We start from the raw sequence: 20,221 nt of genomic DNA, 5'->3' as shown, positions 1-20,221 counted from the left end.
GGGGCTTCAGGAGTGAGACAGACTGTGGGGTCCAGCAGGAAACCCGCTTGACCAAGGACATCACTGCTGGGACCACTTGAGACCTGAAAGCTATGGGGGGACATCTGTCAGCCTCAGCCCAAGTTCAGCATGCTTCACCAAGCTTTGCAGAAGAACCCTAAAGTGGCCAGGCTGGCCAGAGGAGAGAGGCAAAGGCTTAGAAAAGCTTGGGCTCCCTCATGATTCCTTTTCTCTCTCATGATTCAAGACTGGACCTACTCACACCGCCAGCAGGAAGTACGGAAGGAACCACGGCAGTTGCACACCAGGCCCCTGCCCTCCCCGCGTTGTTCTCTGACATGCACAAAAAGAGGCCAGTGAGACTCCAGCTCTCCGTTTTTGAAAAATTTATTTTATACCCTTAGAAGCTAAGAACTCTGCCACTCATGAACCACACTTACAAGTAGGATTCTTCCCTGTTCATCTACTTCCTTTTGAAATTTATAAACAAGATCCTGTACACAAGAGGTAGCAGAGGACAATTCCAGTCTGCTGGTTCCAAGCTCAGAAGGTAACTGCACACACCTCAATGTTAGCAGGGGGGTGAGGGGGGCAAGACAGGGCAATTGCCAGAACATGGCCTCCAGGTCCTACCACTTGTCCTTGCTGCCAGGGACCTTGAGGAAAGCCACGGGCATCCCGCTGGGATGCTCATCTGTTTTCCTCCCAGAATGCCTCTGGTGCGCAGACGCAGCATCGACAGTGGGCCTCGCCAGGGGAGCTTCTTGAGGACACACAGCATTGAGTTAGTTGTGCAATTCCTACTTTTTGAAAGATTTATAAAAACGTCTTCATCCAAAAAAGTTGGCAATAAAAACGACAACTCTTCCAAGGTAGCCTGTCACAATTGTCGCTTTGTTGTGTATTAAAAAAGTCATCAGCAGGTTTGCAGGCTGCAGCCATTGGCAATCAAGTGGTTACTGGCTACGTGGAAGGGGCAGTCATTGCAGCAACAACAAGAGCAAAATTAACAGAGCGCTGACATGATCTTGATGCGGTCCGGACGAAGCTTTACAGCGAGGACAGCAGGTGCTGGGGTGCGGAAGGCGTTGTTTCCATAGGAAATAAGGGACTAGAAGTGGCGATTTCACTCCTGAATTTGGGCTCCTGAGTGCAGCTGCCGGCGATGATGTCCCCACACATCTCACCACCGGCATTTCAATGTCACGTCCCACAGTCTTTCTGTGAGGATGGCGGTGGAGAAGGGGGAGGGCAGGATAAGGAAGATAGTAGGTATGGAATAGTCATGTACTCAAACCAGTTGTAAAACATCACATTCAAAATTGCAAGAACATCAGAACCATATAAAACTACCTCTGACCATTTTTCTGAGGGCACAGTTCTGCTCTTAAAAGCCGGCTCCTCCATCTACCGGGTGTCTGACAAAAGCCACCAGCAGCCTTAGGCAGGCGCAGGGTCACACACTGGCCTGGCTGCACAGTACCTCCCCCGGCCGTAGTGCCGTGACCGGGGCTGACAGTGCACGGAGTGAAGAGCTGACTGTCCTGCCACGTGTCACATGATGCAGAAGCCACCAAAAGGCACTTGGGGCTGGACACACCTCTTGGATTTGGCAAATCTAACAGCGGCAACCTGGCGCTTCCTAAGGCTCCCCCAGTTCTGCGCACGGTGAGTTGAAAACAAGGTAGAACGTGTAACTAAAGGCAAAACAGGGCTGGAAAATCTGTGCAGCAGCTCAAAATACAAAATGTACAAAATACACAGAATGTTAAATACGCAACCCCACCCTGGGACAGAGGGGAGCTGGCACCTGACCGGAAACGAGCGAATGGTGTTACACTTGGTAATTCCAATTAAACGATGCTTGTTCAATTGCTTCCTAGTTATTTCTGGGAAAATAAAACCTCCTCCTATCTTTTCAGTGTTAATCACTCAAGTTGAAGAGAAACAAAGTCTCAAATTCCTTGTCTGCATTAAAATGATTAGAAACTCACAATGATTCCTCAATTCAAATATTTAACTTCATATACAACCAGTACCAAGGGTTTCAGCAACTGTTTTAATCAAAAGGAAATAAATGATTGCAGATCACATGATTTAAGACTAGTTTATTCAATATGTCTCCAAGCATTAAAAAGATGATTTCATGAAGTTAAACTCAATAAAATTATACCTTAAAGTGCTTCTTATTTTGCTGTTTTTAAATTTTATTTTGGGAATAACTTACGATTTCTTTAGTGACTGATGTCAAGAATGTGCCCTGGGGAACATCAATTATATCAGGAAAAAGACCTTGAATAGCTCAATAACCCCCCAATTTTCAATTCTGGTAACATTTCATCAAGATCCAAGTTTATGCCCGGGGCTCTCATCCAAACCCATCTGCAATTCTGTACAAATAGGGAGACATATTAAATACAAAGGTCTGTGTAAACTGAATTCTTTACTATTTTACAATGAAAGGAATTTTATCACATATCTTTACATAACCTTAAATTTGATATCCCTAATCAATGTTACTACAAGATTAAAAATTTGCCTCCACACATCTAAAGGCAGATTGCTTTAAAAAAATAAAAATAAAAACCGAAAGAATTTCTTCTATAGCATCGTAGAGAAAGCCGCAGCTTTACCCTCACTCACTGTTGTATGTTCATGTAACAAAAGTCTGTCACTGGGTTTATTTTGTAAAATCGCCACAGAAATGTTAACCCACGTGTGGATCTGCCTCGGGGCAGCTGATCCACAGGCCGGCGCGCTCCACTGCAAAGAGCCCACTCCTGGCCACAGTGCTTTCCTCACACACGCTCCGCAGGCCGTGGCAGGCTCTCCCCGCCCATCTCCAGGTTCTAAAGGGTTCTAGGTGACGTTCTGGCTTCAAACAGGTGCTGAGCATCCAGGAACTGCGATGTGACTCCCTATCGTGTGCTGGACACGTTCCTCTAGGGATCCACGTCGTCAAGGTCACTTCTTAACTCGCCAATCATCATAGGCGATTCTGAACCCTTTGAGAAAGAGCAGGAAATTCACACATAGAGAAGTTAGAGAAAAAGGTTATTTTATGCCGACTGTGTTCTGTAGTTTAAACACGTCCTCATTTAACAACGTAATGTTTACCAAAGGGTAATAACACAAAACTGTTAACACCTTGTATTTGACAGATTATGCAAAGCTTAAATTTCTGTGTTCTCATGCGGTCACCGAGACAAGCCAGTGCCTAGCCCAGTCACAATGCTGCCACAACAGCGCAGGCAGCTCCCGTTAGACTCCGCGGAGCTGTGGGCTGAACCAGGGAGGCCCAGAGCCCGACATCCGCGTGCCAGAAACGGTGCCTAAAGGCCACAGATGGCTCTAGGTCACGCCCAGGCCTGAATGCTGCCCCTCGCCAACCCTGTGGCCTTTGGTTTATACAGGGTGGGGAAAAGTAGGTTTACAGTTGTGAATGTGCAAAAGTTTACTCTTGTATTATTTACTAGAGGCCTGGTGCACGAAATTCATGCACTGGGGGTGGGGGGTGGGGCCCTCAGCCCGGCCTGTGCCCTCTGTCAGTCCAGGACCCCTTGCTCCTTACCACCCGCCTGCTTGCTGCTCCCTACCGCTTAGCTCACTGCTCCTTAGTGCTGCCGCAAAGGCTCCCGCCACCGCCGCTGCACTTGCCAGCCGTGAGCCCGGCTTCTGGCTGAGCAGCGCTCCCCCTGTGGGAGCGCACTGACTACCAGGGGGCAGCTTGTATGCTGAGCGTCTGCCCCCTGGTGGTCAGTTCATAGTGACCAGTCATTCCACCGTTCAGTCAGATTTGCATATTAGGGTTTTATTATATAGGATAGGATTATTATATTCCACAGGAACTGTAAATCTACTGTTGCCCACCCTGTACACTAAGGGTTCTGAATGGTAACCATGTATGTGTCTTGAGACTGATCTAGCTGGGCGGGGTGGGGGTGAGAGAAGCAGGGAGTCTCCCTGCAAAGGGGAGTGTAAGCTGAGGGGGAGTCAGACAGGGGTGAGTAGGGGTGGAAGGAAGAAGCACATTTGATGAATAGAAAGGCCACTGTATCTAGAACTCAGAAAATGAGAGGGAGGAAAGCAGGGGCCAAATCAAGGAGGACTGCTGAGGACCTGGCCTCCACGCTAGCAGCAGTGGAAGCTGCTGAAAGGTTTCGTGAAGGAAGGGGAGAATCAAGAGTGGCGGCAGGCAGATTTTTACAGAGACCCAGGAGTCTAAGGTGCTCACACGACAGAACAGATGGATGAGAGGTCTTCCAAAGGTCAATGACAGGATGGTGAAAATGCCTGCAGCATGAGCGACACCCGGTACGCAGGGGCTATCTGTGAGTAAGGAGGCTGAGAAGGACCGGCTGTGGTGCAGGGTGGGCGGGGACTGGGTGTTTGTGTTTGGCACTCAAAGAACCAAGGCCAGGGCTGTGGGCAGGGGCAAAAGGACAGAACTGAGGGATATTTCCTGATGGCCCAGAAGAGGCTGACATGGAGGAGGCTGAGAAAGAAACACCTGAAAAGTTGGCGGAGAACTCAGAACGCAGTGCCATGGAAGCCCAGGAGAGTGGTTTAAAAAGGAAGACCTGGTCAGTGGCATCAGATACTGTGAGTGGTCAGCTCAGATGAGGACCGGAGATGGAGGCTACAGGTCACCCCAGCTGCTGAGCTGGAGGGAAGGAAGGGAGGGAGTCAGCCAGGAAGCGGCTGAAGAATGAGTGAGAGATTAGAAATTAAAGGTAGTTAAGTTTTGACAATTTTTTTGAGAAGTGAGGCTGCAGAGAAGAGGAAAAAGGCAGGGATAAAAGGGAAGAAGAGAGTTTTTTAAAAAGGATGGGAGATAAGTGTATCAAAACACCACTGGGAGGGATCTGTAGAAAGTTTTAAGATACCAAAGACAGAGAAAAAAGACAGAATACAGGGTTTCTGGCCAAGTGGCAGGGTGAGGAGGCCTCCCTGTGACAGACGAGGACAGGGGCTCGCAGGGGCTGTGAGTCTAGGAGCGGCAGCTGCAGGAGCTCCTGACAGCTCTTCTTTTCTCTGTAAATAAAGTAGGCGAGCCTGTTTCCCTTCTCTCAAATCAGGGTAATAGTGACCTCACAAGGTTGTCACTGAGGATCCAAAAGCTTAAAAAGAAAAAAGACACTACAACATCCCCAGGATTCATTTAGTGAGGCCTCTGCCAAGCCCTGTTACGGAGCTACAAGGGGACTGCCCTTCTGGACGGGCAGACAAGACACGGCATCACATTCACACCTGCTTCGTCGTTCTGCACACAGATGTTCAGTCAACATTTCATTCCTTTTTCACTACGGTAAATAGTGCTAGGAATGTGGTTGGTTTTAAAGTAAGCTTAAAATTGTTCCTTGACTCCCCAGTAAGTAGGTCGATTTCAATGGCATGAGGCCCCTCCTCTCAAGGGTCCATGCTTCCTGGAGGCTGGTGAAAGCAAAAGCTGGAGGCCATCGTCACAGCCCCGCAGTGAGGCTGACAAGCTGGAACGAATCCGCTGTGGCCTGGCTCTGTCTGTGGCCTCGTTAGAACAGCCAGCCGCACACTGAGGTCAAAGCCTGCCATGCCTTCCACATGGTAGCACTGTTCCTCCCTGTGGGCACTGGGAGTGGGTCCTGCGCAGAGAGCACTGAGGATGGAGCTGGTCTCCTTTTCTCTTGGTTATGAAATTGGCTTTGGGAAACTCCAGAGCAGGCGCTGCCTTCCACACGGGGACGCCCAGTTATACCTGCTGCAGGTGCCTGTCTCCGTTCTCATTCGCGGGGCTGCTCTCCGACCCGTTGCTGCTCCCTGACTGTTCTTTCTCATTCAGCAAAGCGGTGGCATATGCTAGTGTGTCCTTCAGAGAATCAAACAGAAGGAAAAGTCAGGGAGTGGGCAGTGGCAGCGACATCGCCAAGGAAGACTACCCTTCATTTGACCTTTGGAGGCACCAGGAGCCTCGAGGGTGGTGCTTTCATGGCAGCCCCCAGAGCACCCCTCAACTTCTGGGCCATGTGGGGGCTGGACCGACCCACCCATATGGCTTTTCTTCTATAATCTGTGAACTGTACACCAATGTGCTGTCTTTTCATAGAAATTCAATCACTTCTTTTGCCCCTTCTCATTTTCAACCTATACCTCTCTTCTCTGAGGCTGCCGTTTCTGAGAAACATACTAAAAATCCTACCTAAGGGATTTCAAGCCACACAAAACCAAAAGACAACCCTCACCTGAGCTGAAATCGTCCGCTGAAAAGTCTTTCCAGTTGACGTTTCATTAGAGACATTGCTTTGCGGTGTCCAATAATGTTCTGACATCTGAGACAGAAGGTCAGAAATGCCATCAGAGGTAACAAACAAGCCCACATGAGTCCGCGATTTCTACCCTTAGATAGCAGAATATAAAAGCATCTAAAGTAGTATATCTTTTAAAGTAGTAGCCCTTTTATCACATCAGCAGAGTCTTTCCTGGAAAATTTCACTTCCACTCTCAAGAGCTTGTAAAATTCTACTTCTTACACAATCTTCCCCACTTTCTCACCTATAAAGTTAAGATGCATATATTAAGATGCAAATTTAATGCATAAAAATAGGTGTCAACTGTACTAAAAAATGTTTGAAGACTGAAAATACTTTGAGGCCTGTTTCAAATTACGTTTGAGAGGTCTTCCCTGACAAGACGTGCTCCTACGATTCCTACGTCATAACCAGAAGGTTCACCACGCATTACCTTCTTCTGCAGCCACTGCACAGCCCAGCTCCAGTGGTGGGAGTTCTCCTTGAAGTACTCCTTAGCAGCGGGACACCTGGCCATCGGAGATTTCTATTAGCCAAACGCTTTCTTTGCAAAGGTACTTATTTACTTTACAGCACCCTTTTTATTTTGAAACACAAATGCTACTTTCACTAAAGTTCAGTTGTCTTTATACAAAAGGCAATGAAAGGTAAACACATAGTGAAAAGTCTCATCTATCTCTAACTCATCTACTCAGTTCTATTAAAATTCAAAATTGAAGAATGAAAAATAAAACCCCCATAGCAAATAGTACATTTAATAAATGACCTCTTGCTAGAATCAAACTAATCTTAAATATATGTGACCTGAATAAGGAAGCATATTATATTTAAACACGATCTTATAGCCACCCTCTATTTTTCTATTTTTATTTGACTTTCTGGAAAGCTGTCCTTCCTATTTGAAGATAGTGCTGATGGTGATGTTGCCACTAGGGAGTGTATATAAAACAGATGTGTGCGGGACGTGAAAGTTTACATAAAGACACTGGAGTCTGGACCATGTGTCTGTTGGCAGCAGATATACTATGTGGCCCCAACACTACTTGGAAATGCCATTCCTCGGCAAGTACTTAACGAAAACATGCTGCCAATATCGAACCTAATGAATGAATGCACAATTGTGGCAGGATGATCTCCATCTGTGTCCACAGTGTTACATCATATGGAAACGTATGTGCATGCATTATTTCAGTGAGATTCTCATTAATATCTGTTTAGGATGCTCAAATACAGCAGATTAAGCCAAACAGATTTCTCATTCCTATTTTGGTACAAGTTCAGGGATAGCAATACCCATGCCTAAGAATCAGCAAATATCTGGAGCAAAATAAAGTAAGCTATAAAGAAGGCTCCGTCAGGTAAGACTCAGAGATGGCAGTGCGGTCTGCTCAATAACCCTGGGTCATCTTGCAGTTACTCTGATCTTTTGTTTGCTCTTGTACTAAGTAGGGGAACTAACGCAGCAAACCACTAAGGTCGCTTGTAACATCGAGAACCTCTGCATTTCAAGTGTGTACTGACAGATGAATGGATAAGCAAAATGTGGTATATCCACACAATGAAATATTATTTATCCCTAAAAAGGGGAAAAATTCTGACATGCTACAACATGGATAAACCTTGAGGACATCATGCCAAGTGACAAAAGGACAAATATTGGATGATTCCACTTATATGAGGTACCCAGAGTAGTCAAATTCATAGAGAGAGAGAACGTAGAATGATGTTTTCCAGGGGCCAGAGGGTGGAAGAATGGGGAGTTACAGTTTAATGTTTAATGGGTATCGAGTTTCCATTTGGGAAGGAAGATTAAAAAGTTCTGAAGATGGGATAATGGTGTTTGTTGCACAACAATGTGAATGTACTTAATGCCACTGAACTTACACCTAAAAATGGTTAAAATGGTAACTTTCATGTTATGTACATTTTACCACAACTAAAGCAAAAAGAAAAAAGAACCTTTGCTTGAAGCCAGACAGCCTAGCTCTGACTGCACCTGTGACGTGGGACATACAACAGTCCGTAACCTCACAGCTATTGCAAAGACTAAATGAGAACACAGGCCAAGTATTTAGCACTGTGTCTGCATTAAGTGTAAGCAACTCTAACAGGATTCTGTCTCGAGAGGCTGTTATGAGAGTGGGGACCTAGAGCTGAAAGAGCTGCAGCCACACTACGAAAGCCTCTCGAGTGGAGGCTCCCACCTTGATCCCCACCCTTCCTGCACAAAGCCTGGTGGGTTAGCTTGTTTCTCGGGTTCTGTAAGGTCTGTTACTCTTTTAACACTTCCCTTCACATCTCTCTGAGGTCACCTGCATAGGTTTCTGTGCCATCCCAGCAATCACGCCCTGACTGAGGCACTCTCTCCAGGTACTAACACAAGGCAGGTTTTTTCTGGTCATATTTGACTTGTAACCATTTCCTCCCTTCATTTTTGAATCAATACTTACTTTTGAGCAAGAGTTACCAGAAATTTGACACACTGGTAGCAGCGACTGCTGTCCACATGATTACTGTGGTGCATCAGAGCTGAAGGGAGAGAAGAGAAAATTTGAACAATAAAGCACTAAAATGAAAATGGGTCTCCTGTTCTGAAAACTTACAACAAACTACTCTGACAAACAGATAAAGAACTAAATTAAAAGCATGGTGCTGACTCAAGAGGATCCCGTAAATTCTCAAGGGTAGAAATACTAAGCAGTATTCAAGAAACATGCGTGGTGGTGCGAGTTTGACTTTTAGGAGAAACAGAAGGAGCTAACATTTATATTGGCTGATTATTCACCTAGACACCGCCAAGCTTTTCCGCCCACCACACTGCTGACAGAGAGTAGTTGGAACACTGTTAGCGTGACAAATGGAAACTTACGGTCTTAGTTCAGTTCACCACAGATCCCCTGCTCTGGGCTTTGGGGTTGAAAGATGACTAATACGTGGTCCCGCTCCTGGGGAGTGTACCCCTGGTCTGGGAGTTCCAGAGCCTGGGTGGGAGCTCTGAGTAGAGCCCACCATCCAAGGGGTGGTCTAGAGCGTTGCAACTACAGAACTTTTTAAACTTAAGTTTCTGTTCTGAAATAAAGGAAGTCCTAAATCTTTTCTTAATACATAACCAGAATGTGAAATGACTCCGATTAACTGGAAATACAGGTGGATGGTGGGGGTTGGAGAAGACTATTTTTAACCAAACTTTTCTAAGAAATTGCTCACTAAAGCCACTTCAGCCTTCTGAAAAGAAAAACTTTGCCAAAAACCTTTTATGAATAGACAACAGAAATTTGGGTGCATTTATACTGTAGGCGAAAAACAACCACATTTCCTGAGCCTGACAACATCCTGAGCCTGGTTTTCGTTTTCCTCCCCAATGGCTACAGAGTGGAATGAAGTTTCTTGCCTTAGAAAGTGCCTTTAGCTTGTTTAAAAGTCACAGCACCCCTGACTCTCTCCTAACCCTGTTAGGACCCCAAGTTGCACTTTACCGACTAAAGGTAGGAGAGTGTCCAGGACAATCAGGCCATTGGTTTTAATTCTCATGACCAAAATGAGGGAACCCAACGCCTTAATCAGACTTCTGTTGGATTCCTCACTGATGTATGCCAGGGACGCGGGGGTGGTGTGGGAGATGGACTGGGGAGGCGGGAGGCAGACCCACCCATCAGGGAGGAGACTGGCTACCTGCACCTTCACTGCTGACACTTCCCATTAAGGCATACTTGCCTAGGAGTCCATTTTCTGTCTCAAACACAAACTTGACTCGCTCTACTTGTATGGGATCTTCAATGACCTGGGAGAGGAAGGAAACAGGTTGGTAAATGAAAGAAGAACTTAGGTTATAGCCACTGGTGCCTCTTTTTAAAAAACATAATTCCATAGGTTCTAACAAAACCCAGTACAAATATCATGTCACTGCCATGTATCTCAACATCTTACATTTTAAACTACGGATGAAAAACTACCGAGTAGTATCTGAAGATCCATTTACTTCCTATCAATGTGCTCTGACCGACACCCACAGTTCTCTGTGGGTTATAAGGACAGATATTTCATGATCCTGAGGATGAGAGGTTTACAGTTTAACCTGTTTACCAAACCAGGTCAGTTTTGCTACAACACGGGCTGCACAGGTCCACAGGGCGGGAACTGTCTTACTCTCACTGTGCGTCTAGTGCCTCACACCCGACTGTGCACAGTGAACCGACTCGACACGTTTGTTGCTGAGCAGATGAACAATATGCAGCCCTGCTTCTGAGGAGCAAACCTTCCAAAGTTTGTAAAAGCACCAGGACTGAAAGGAGGCAAAGGGCCAGAAAGACAGGCTCTCTATAAATGGCATTCATGGTGTGCCTACCCTGTGCCAAGGCCTATAGGCCTACACCAAGTCTTAGGGACCTAAAGGGAACCCAGTCCCTCCTCCCTCTCTTTAAGGAGCTTCTGGGCTAGTCTTTCTCACTAGCTCACAACCAGTCACCAAATTCTATTGATTTTCTTTCCAAAACGTCTCTTGACCCCTTCGACGCTGGTCTTGCCTCAGCACAGGCCGTGTTATTTCCCACTCAGATTACTGTCACACACTTCTGTATAAGTCTTCCAACACCGACCCTGCTTCCTCCTTTAGTCCATCCTTCCAACAACTGCCAGGGCCATCTTTCTAAAACATAAATAAGGCCACAGAACTTTCCTGCTTAAAGCCTTTCCATGGCGCCCGTCACTGACAGCAGAGGTTGCAAATTTCAATCTAGAGGCTAGGATAACAAGAAATGAGCAAAATGGGCAAAGTAAGAGCCAATAAGGAGCAGTGAGGGCAGCAGGGACCTGGAGGTCATGTGCCCCAGCAAAGGGGACAGGCTGCTGCTGCTCTAGGTGACTGTGGCCTGCAGGACATGGGACCAATGTGGCCAGGTTAGCTGCTTTCTCCAGATAGGCTAGATCTAGAAATCAGAAAACCAAACCACGTGGGCCAAATAAAACAGGCACATGGCAGGATGTGCCCCCAGGCTGCAGTGTGCAGCCTGTCCTATAGGAAGAGGTGCCCTCACTGGTCCCTGAGCCTGGCATGCTCCAGTTTGGGCTTCTTTCCCACGCCCCACTCAGCTCCACTCCTAGTCACACACCTCCTTCCAGCTCACTGAGCCATCGATCCAGAGGTCTGGTGGGGGCATGGGCTATGGGGCAAACTGCATGGCTCAGATCTTGGCTTTGTGATTTATTAGAGGTTCGTCTTAGGCAAAATCACTCCACTTCTCTAAGTTCTAATTTCTAACTGATACTGTACTTTGCTGATTATAACTGAATTTCCCCCATTTTTTGTATTTCCAAAATTGACATGCATCCTATAGTCAATTACATTTCAGTTTCATGCTTGTAAAAGTATTTCTAGTAGTAGAAAGACAATTAAGGGTACCTCAGATATGAGTGAACTATAGAGTCAGCAATTTACCTGAGGTTCCTGTGAGGTTTAAACAAGATAATACTTGTGCTTAGCACAGCCCCCTAGCCACAGCAGAGCCATCCACTGCTCCTTTGCTCTCTGTACGACAACTGCTTGTGTACTTGTCTAGCTCCCTCACTAAACCACAAGCCCCTACAAGGTAAGGTTTTATTATTGCTCACCTGTAAATCAGTGTTGCACAAAAAAAAGACTGATATGAGGAGGATTTAGTAAGTGCAGGATAATGAATGGAAAAACAATATAAGGACAGGCAACTTTTAATTTATAAAGTATGCTGGCTAACACATGCCTAAATACAAGTGAATCATAACATGTATGACTTACCAATATCTCATGAAGTAGTTGGAAGGTATTCTTTAACTCGTGTGGTGGAGCTGTTTCTAGTTGGTTCTGAAATGGTTTTAAAAAGAAAATTCCAGTAAGTCTTCAGTGGAAAGCATATTGGCGTATCAGCCAACAATGTCAGATTCAAGCCCTAGTTCCCCCACTATCTGGCTAACCTTTGCCAAGTCAATTCTTCTCTTTGGGGCCTCAGTTTCCCCAAGTGCTAAATATGGGGACTGAAACAAACCACCTTTGCGGTCCTCCCAGCTGCAACGCTCCATGGTTAGGAAGGAGAGGAGGAAGGGCAGAAAGAAGAGACTGTGAAGTCACTAAAGAGGTCCATATTTTGATTTCATCTATACATATCCTATTGTGTTTTCCAGAATATGCTGCTGTTGCTATGAGAATGCAAATGAGTACGCTCTGAGATAAGTATGCTGAGTGGAGTATGGAAGAAAATTTGGTGTATGAAACAGAAAAACCTGCCAAGACACACCTGTGAAGAAAACAAGGTTCAGAAGACTCATTCCTGCGTGCATTTTAACAGCCTCACACAGATCATGGATGGGGCCGAGGACCCTGCATCACCACCACACCTCCCGGTGTCAGGGCTGGCACCAAGCGAGCATTTCTTTCTCCACGCCTCACGGACTCCCCACCACCTGTGAGGTCATGTCACACTCCCTCCCGCTGTGAGAGGAGGAAAGCTGCCTGAAGTCACATAGTCAGTAAACAGTAAAGGGAGGAACTCAGTCACCTCTGACATAGGTCTGCACAGAACAGGCTGAGGGCAAAACACTTTAATGAGAGTCTGAAGACATAACCCACTAACCACCTGCTACTTGTCAGCACCACCTGTATCACTACTATAAATCCTGGTGCAGGTAAGAGAGTGTTGCAGAAATTTTGTGGGCAGAAACGAAGACACATGCTGTGAATTTACAGAAAGAAGCCTGGAAGGACCCATACCAATGTGGCAGTATTGGCCCCTCGGGGGGGAGAGGAGTGGGGGCAAGATTGGTTGGTGTTGTCAGAGAATGCATTCATGTATTATCCATGTTATTAAAGATTAAAAACTAATAAAAATGATCTGTGTAGGCTTAAAGGTTTTTCTAGTAATCCCTAGAAAGGCAGTAAACACTATGGTTAAGAGCACAGCCCTGGAGCCAGACTGCCCATGTTCAAATTCCCACTCTGCCACTTACTAGCTGAGACCCTGGGCAAGTTATTTACTCTGTGCCTCAGTTTCTGGAACTAAAATGCTGACAACAGTATCTGCCTGACAGGACTACTTGAGAATTAAGTGAGCTAAATACGTACTCTGCTTGGAACAGTGCTTTGGCATCCAGTAAGTGCCACAGAAGCAGCAGTAATTAGCATACTGACCAGAGCTTCATAAGGAACTGTATCACCTTTTTAGGTGAGAAAACCCTACTTTTGATTTTTAAAATGTTGCCAGAGGGAAATAATATGAAATTGGAAAACATTTTACAAAGTAATGGTCACACAGCATTATTAACTATAAAGTATTATTCTTAACAGTTAAAAACTGAACCGAAAGCAAACGTGTTGCTGGTAAGAGAATGCTCAGGTAAATCATGGTAATGAGAGGATGAAATATTATACCCACAGATACATTTTAATAATATGGAAAATATTTATAGTGTTAAGTGAAAAAAACCCCACAAAATCATAAAGACAATAAAATCCCAGTTATGTTAAAATACATGTGTAGAAAATAAAAGGTAAATATAAGAGAACGTTCATGGTGATTGTCAGTGAATGATGGGATATTGAGTTCTTTTCTTTTTTTTAAGTCCTCACTGGAGGGATTTTTTTCCATTGATTTTTAGAGAATATAGAAGGAGGAGGAGAGACAGAGAGAAACATTGATGTTAGAGACAGACTGATTGGCTGCCTCCTCACTCACCCCGACTGGGGCCGGGGATCGAGCCTGCAACAGAGGTACAAACCTGTGACCCTGAAGGTCTGAGGGCCGATGCTCTAACCACTGAACAAACTGGCCAGGGCTGAGTTGTTTTCTTAAACAAACCCACATTATTTTTAATATCAGGAAAACCAACGGAGGTATTAGGAGCAGCATGCTAACTGGGAGCAGAGGCCGCCGGCCGGCAGCAGGCAGGGAGCCCTACCTTAACGCAGTGCAGCACCGTGAAGGAGAAGTGCTCGTTGCAGAAGCAGCAGTACACCACCATCTCCATGAGCGCCAGGAGCGAGCCCGTCAGCTCGCGCAGAGCAAACATCACCTGGGGCGAGGGGTGAAAGGAGAAGCGCTCCTGTCAGTGTCGACAGGTTGTCTCTGGCTTTGACTGACACAGACTCAGATTTAACATCATCAACACTGCCTCAAAACAGGGCTGCTTTCACTGCTAGAGCTCCATGCATAGATTTCAGGGTGTTTAGAGATGCCTAACATTTAACACAATTTTGTGCAAATGTGCACCTTTTTCCTGAGTCACTTTCATCAGATTTTCAAAGGTAAATGTCCCCCCCTCAGATTAAAATAATTACTGATAGATCCCCAAAATACATGATGTTCAGCTTAAAAAAGATATGTAGCATAGCACTGTTAATGTAGTTACAAAACCAGTATGACGCATGGATTCATATCTATGTAAATCAAGGTACGGAGGGACTGGAAGATTAAATTCTCAAGAAGGGGCAGCTCTGGGTGGAAGGGGAGGTGATGGGACTGCAGGCAGGCCACACAGAGTGCTGTGAGCACCCCACTTCCATACTCCTGAGGTTTAAAAAACGTGTGTGCCTCAGAGTTGTATTATTTCAGGATTGGGGACATAAAAAAGACTGGGAACAAAAACCTCTGATAATACACTGAGTAACTGTGATTGGTGAGGTGCCATTTACCTACTGGGACCTAGAAAGGTAGTTAGTTGGGCCGAACCTGGAGGTCCAAGTCCATTTGTTGGTTGAAGAGAGAACTAATAATTCTCTTCAACTGATTATTTCCTTCTGACGTATACATAGGAAGAAAAATTAACGTGAAAGAATAATTTCTTCTCCTAACAATACCCTTATCAGAATAACATGCAAAATATAACTAATAACAAATAACAAAAGGTGTTTTTCCTCAATAGGAGAAATAAAGAGAAAATGGCTTCAGAAGAACAAGGACATACCTCTAACAGGTAAGGTTTCCCTTCAGACAAGAACAACAAGGCTTCTACTTCCTCATGGAGGGGCAGCAGCGGGCTTGAAGGAGCAATGCTGATAGGTGGCCGTTGTTTAAATACACCAGGAGCTTCAGGAGACCAGAGAAACAAAGCCTGTCTCACGTGATGCTATTTCATGAAAGACATCTACAACACAAAGCCAGTCATCCTCTCAAGCTTCACACACACAACTGCCGAGTACTCACAACACGCTCTCAGTCCGGGGAGGAAGCCGACTTGGAGAAGGAGAAAATGGTTACCTCTTATTTCAATGTCTGCCTAAGTTGTTGGTGTGATTATTAAGATCTCTACACAATCTTTTAAAGAAGTAAAAATATAAATCGTATGTGGAAAAAATGCCCAATGTGACTCTGAATAGACACTAGACGAGACCCTTGCGTTCCTCAAACACCACCTATTCTAAGCAGAATTAACCCACATGCAAGGGGTTACTCCTTTTGCTACAAAAACAAGAACTCACACTATCCTCTTCTACAAACCTATCTCAACTCAAGTTTAGGCATTTTGTCTTTTTAGATGAATGAGTCAGATTTAGGAAGCAAACTCTACCTCACACCATCCAAGTGCTCCCCAAGTCCCTTTAGAGGATCAATAAGCATTGCTGGATCAGAGTGATTTTCATCTCGTTTCCGGTGTTCAGATCTTACTGGTCATACAACACTGAAACCCAATCACGGCCTCTGGGTCAGAGGCTTGCATTCACACACCGGCTGCTATGCCACTTACTAGCTGTGGACTTGTGCAGTTACTACACCTCTCTGTATCTTAGTTTCCTCATTTACAGAAGGGGATAATATCCCTCTCACAGGTTTGCTGAGGGGATCACAAACACAATCGATAAACTAAAAGGACTATGGGCAGGCACAGCACACAGAAAACATTGAATATTTTCCAGTGGCTTTGGATAACTATTTAGGAGAATTGTGTCTCTGCTCTATTAAACGAGGACTGAACTATTGGTTATGTTTTTAGTATTTCCATTTTGTACTGAGAATCAGAGGGCCAGGTGGCCTGGGCAAGCTCACACGGCTAGGAAACTAACCCACACAAAGGCAATTTTACCACTACATCAGTTGTGCCAATTATGGTAATGAATGAACTCTGAATTGGTCTTTAATTCTAGAGGCTTTTTAAAACTTACATACCCCTCCCCCCAAATAAATGATTTACTTTCCTTTGTGACAAACTATTAAAATAAAGTGAAGTTTAACAGGAATTAAAACAATATCAAATAGCCAAATGAGGAATAAGTAATATCCATTTAATTGCTAACATTACCCTCCATGCACTATTGACAGATTCAGTATCATTTCATTTTTCCGACGTACTAAAGACACGTTAAACTCACCAACATTCCTCTGGGAAGAGACATCGGAATACAAAACAAGTAATGCCACTGTGTTGTGAAGATTCCCAAATTCTCGTGCTTGTGCGGAACTCCATCGCCGTATCTGTGGTCAGAGAACATGAAGTGGACGCTTGTGTTTTGATTAGAAATAACATGGCGAGAAAGGGAAAGGACCTGCTGGTTCATGATAATTTGGGTCACAATTATTTATCAATATTTGAGAGCAAAAGAGGTCCAAGTACAAAAAGCCATAGGTTTTGAGCTAGCTTAACAGTGTTTTCCCCTCAGACACATTAACTCACATTCTGAAACGAATCCATTCGTGTATTCTAAGTTAGGTATTGAGTGCTCACTATGTGCCAGGCAATTTCCCTGAACCTCAGTGTAATGGGGAACACCCATGAGGCTGGTGACCTGGGGGCCCAGCCCTCCTGCCCCCATCCCTTCCCACTCACTGTGTGGGTGTGGGCGGGTTGCGGTAACACTGCCCAACCTCTTGGTATAATGGAGGACATAACCTACCTGCTCTGGCCACTTCAAGGTTGTGAAAAACAAATGAAACCTTAAAAGTGAAAATGTTTTCAATGCTATGGGCTCCATAAATGCAAAACAACAGGAGTCCCTGAAGCAGAAGAGCTTGAGTGAAAATGGAGATTGTAAATCTCAACATGATATCCTTACACTGAGCAGGCTAGGAGCCAGAGCTTGCTTGTTAATACTGACGAGTGAGAGAAGCACGGTGTAGACAGGACCCTGAGGAGGCCGGAGCAGCAAGTCTGTCCCCCCTTATAAAGGAATGAAAGCTCCTATGCGGTGCGTCTGAATCCCACCCCACAACACTTTAGCTCTGTGACCTTGAACAAGTCACTGAACTTGTCTGTGCTGTAATTCTCGCCTGAGAATGGGGATGAAACTGCCTAGTTTATTAACTGTATCAATGGTATGGCATATCAAATGACCAGTTGTGTCTAGCACTGTGGTCGGCAAACTGTGGCTCGTGAACCACATGCGGCTCTTTGGCCCCTTGGGTGTGGCTCTTCCACAAAATACCACGGCCTGGGCAAGTCTATTTTGAAGAAGTAGCATTAGAAGAAGTTTAAGTGTAAAAAATTTGGCTTTCAAAAGGAATTTCAATCATTGTACTGTTGATATTTGGCTCTGTTGACTAATGAGTTTGCCGACCACTGGTCTAGCACATAACAGGAGCTCTATAAATAGCATTTATCATTACTGCACCTTCACGTCACATGTATTTTAAATCTATCAAACAAAAGAAATACAATAGATGGGAGAAACACACCAATATAGATACTTCAACAGGAGAGCCATTTTTCACATATACCTAACTCTATTATTACAAAACAAGCTCCCTCCGTTTTCTGAATATGAGCAGCAGTAAACCTGCAGCAGTAGTAAACCTTCCCGTGTCTAACACTACAATTTCACATTTGGATTCTGGCCTTGTTATCAGCATTCCGGAAGTGACTGCCCCCAGAACAGCCTTGCAGGGTTTTGAATCCCCCCATCAGGACCCATCTTTGCTGCTATGATACTTCACATTTTAAATGATATTCTAGTCAGTCATTTCCATGGGTTGTTATTATTAGGAAATTCTGAGAAAAGCTGTAAAAATAATTGAACTATAAAGAATTTTAAAGTCTGTGTAGTTTTAGTACCTGGACTCTTATGAGATTAAAAATATTTGTCACCTACACAGAGAAGTAAAGGGACTACAAAACGACGGCTACCTACGGGCTGGCAAGCAGCATTACCTGATTGTTCTGGCGACTGGCTCCCAGGAGAAAGCTGATCATGTGTCGCAGAGCTGAATGCCGCAGGAGGAGGTCTCCAGCCCTAATACCTTGCTGTCACAAGATATTGAGAACGACAAATTATATTCCTACCCAGACAAAAATCAGTTTTAAAAGCAGTTAAATGAGAAGTTTTAAGGAGTAAATTTTTAAATGCTATAATCCTATATAATAAAGAGGTAATATGCAAATTGACCATCACTCCAACCCACAAGATGGCCACCCCCATGTGGACACAAGATGGCTGCCACAAGATGGTCGGCAGGGGAGGGCAGTTGTGGGCGATCAGGCCTGCAGGGGAGGGCAGTTGGGAGGGACCAGGCCTGAGAGGGAGGGCAGTTGGGGACGATCAGGCCTGCAGCGGAGGGCAGTTAGGGGTGACTGGGCCGGCAGAGGAGGGCAGTTGGGGGGGACCCAGGCCGGCAGGGGAGGGCAGTTGTGGGCAACCAGGCCTGCAGGGGATGGCAGTTGTGGGGGACCAGGCCTGCAGGGGAGGGCAGTTGGGGGTGACCAGGCCTGCAGGGGAGGGCAGCTGGGGTGACCAGGCCTGCAGGGGAGGGCAGTTGGGGGTGACCAGGCCTGCAGGGGAGGGCAGTTGGGGGGGACCAGGCCTGCAGGGGAGGGCAGTTGTGGGGGACCAGGTCGGCAGGGGAGGGCAGTTAGGGGGGACCAGGCCGGTAGAGGAGGGCAGTTAGGGGTGACCAGGCCGGCAGGGGAGGGCAGTTAGGGAGGACCAGGCCGGCAGGGGAGGTCAGTTAGGGGGGACCAGGCCGGTAGGGGAGGGCAGTTAGGGGTGACCAGGCTGGCAGGGGAGGGCAGTTAGGGGCGACCAGGCCGGTAGGGGAGGGCAGTTAGGGGTGACCAGGCCTGCAGGGTAGGGCAGTTAGGGGCAATCGGGCCAGTAGGGGCAACCAGGCTGGCAAGGGAGGGAAGTTAGGGCTGACTGGGCCAGTAGTTAGGCGTCGATCAGGCTGGCAGGGGAGTGGTTAGGGGGTGATCAGGCTGGCAGGCAGAAGAGGTTAGGGGCAATCAGGAAGGCAAGTGGTTGGGAGCCAGTAGTCCTGGATTGTGAGAGGGCAGTCGGACATCCCTCAAGGGGTCCCAGATTGGAGAGGGTGCAGGCTGGGCTGAGGGACATCCCGTCACAAATGGTCACAAATTTTATGCACTGGGCTGCTAGTCTATAATAATAAAAGCATAATATGCTGATTAGACCAGACGTCCTTCTGGACAAAGCCGGGGCTGTGAGGGAAGCCCAGGTCCAGGGTGCCAGAGGGAAGCCAGTGCCGGCAGCCGGGGGAAGGAAGGCCTACTCTTGCACTAATTTCGTGCATCAGGCCTCTAGTTTACATATAAAAATATTTGTTAAAAATATAATTTAAAAAACTCTTTTGCGTTCCAACAGCCTCACATTGCTTCACAAAGGCTACAGAACACATAATTAGGTACTAGTTTTAATGCAGACTTTTGCTGTCAACTAGTATACACCTACCTGTATCCAACTTCCTGCAAGTAATATAATCCCTGAATTAAGATTTTAAAGAATAAATAGCCATAAAACTGTATCATATAAATTCAATATTGACCAGTCTATATTTTTCCATGTATAAAATTCCTTTAGACTATAAATTTTCTGTTTTATGAGAATATATTAGAAAAAATCATTTACCTTTTGTACAAAAGTGTTGAACAGGAAAAAGTACTGAGCACAGTTTTTACAATTTTCTGGGACGTCTTTATCCAACAGAGCAAGTAGTACCTCCAGTAACTGGTGAAGGCTTTTTAACTGGTCAGAG

The 20,221-nt window shown here is 45.7% G+C and overlaps 1 protein-coding gene across 1 annotated transcript in view; it reads right to left on the bottom strand.

Moving 5' to 3' along the window:
* Window positions 1–371: 371 nt before the first annotated feature.
* USP24 (ubiquitin specific peptidase 24) overlaps window positions 372–20,221 on the bottom strand; it is a 137,176-nt gene continuing 117,326 nt past the window's right edge. The window contains exons 57-68 of the mRNA XM_008139495.3: window positions 20,095–20,211; window positions 18,387–18,479; window positions 16,615–16,717; window positions 15,213–15,334; window positions 14,208–14,321; window positions 12,055–12,120; window positions 9,999–10,065; window positions 8,735–8,813; window positions 6,718–6,793; window positions 6,219–6,305; window positions 5,735–5,845; window positions 372–3,005 (exon numbers count right to left, since the gene is read on the bottom strand). Coding sequence (XP_008137717.2) covers window positions 2,943–3,005; window positions 5,735–5,845; window positions 6,219–6,305; window positions 6,718–6,793; window positions 8,735–8,813; window positions 9,999–10,065; window positions 12,055–12,120; window positions 14,208–14,321; window positions 15,213–15,334; window positions 16,615–16,717; window positions 18,387–18,479; window positions 20,095–20,211 — 1,098 coding nt within the window. The 3' untranslated portion in view covers window positions 372–2,942. The remainder of the gene's footprint in view (window positions 3,006–5,734; window positions 5,846–6,218; window positions 6,306–6,717; window positions 6,794–8,734; window positions 8,814–9,998; window positions 10,066–12,054; window positions 12,121–14,207; window positions 14,322–15,212; window positions 15,335–16,614; window positions 16,718–18,386; window positions 18,480–20,094; window positions 20,212–20,221) is intronic.

This window comes from Eptesicus fuscus, chromosome 9 (assembly GCF_027574615.1).
Source record: "Eptesicus fuscus isolate TK198812 chromosome 9, DD_ASM_mEF_20220401, whole genome shotgun sequence".
In the NCBI taxonomy this organism is placed as follows: Eukaryota; Metazoa; Chordata; class Mammalia; order Chiroptera; family Vespertilionidae; genus Eptesicus; species Eptesicus fuscus.
The sequence above is the reverse complement of the archived record's forward strand: the minus strand, read 5'-3'. Positions and strand labels throughout refer to the sequence as shown.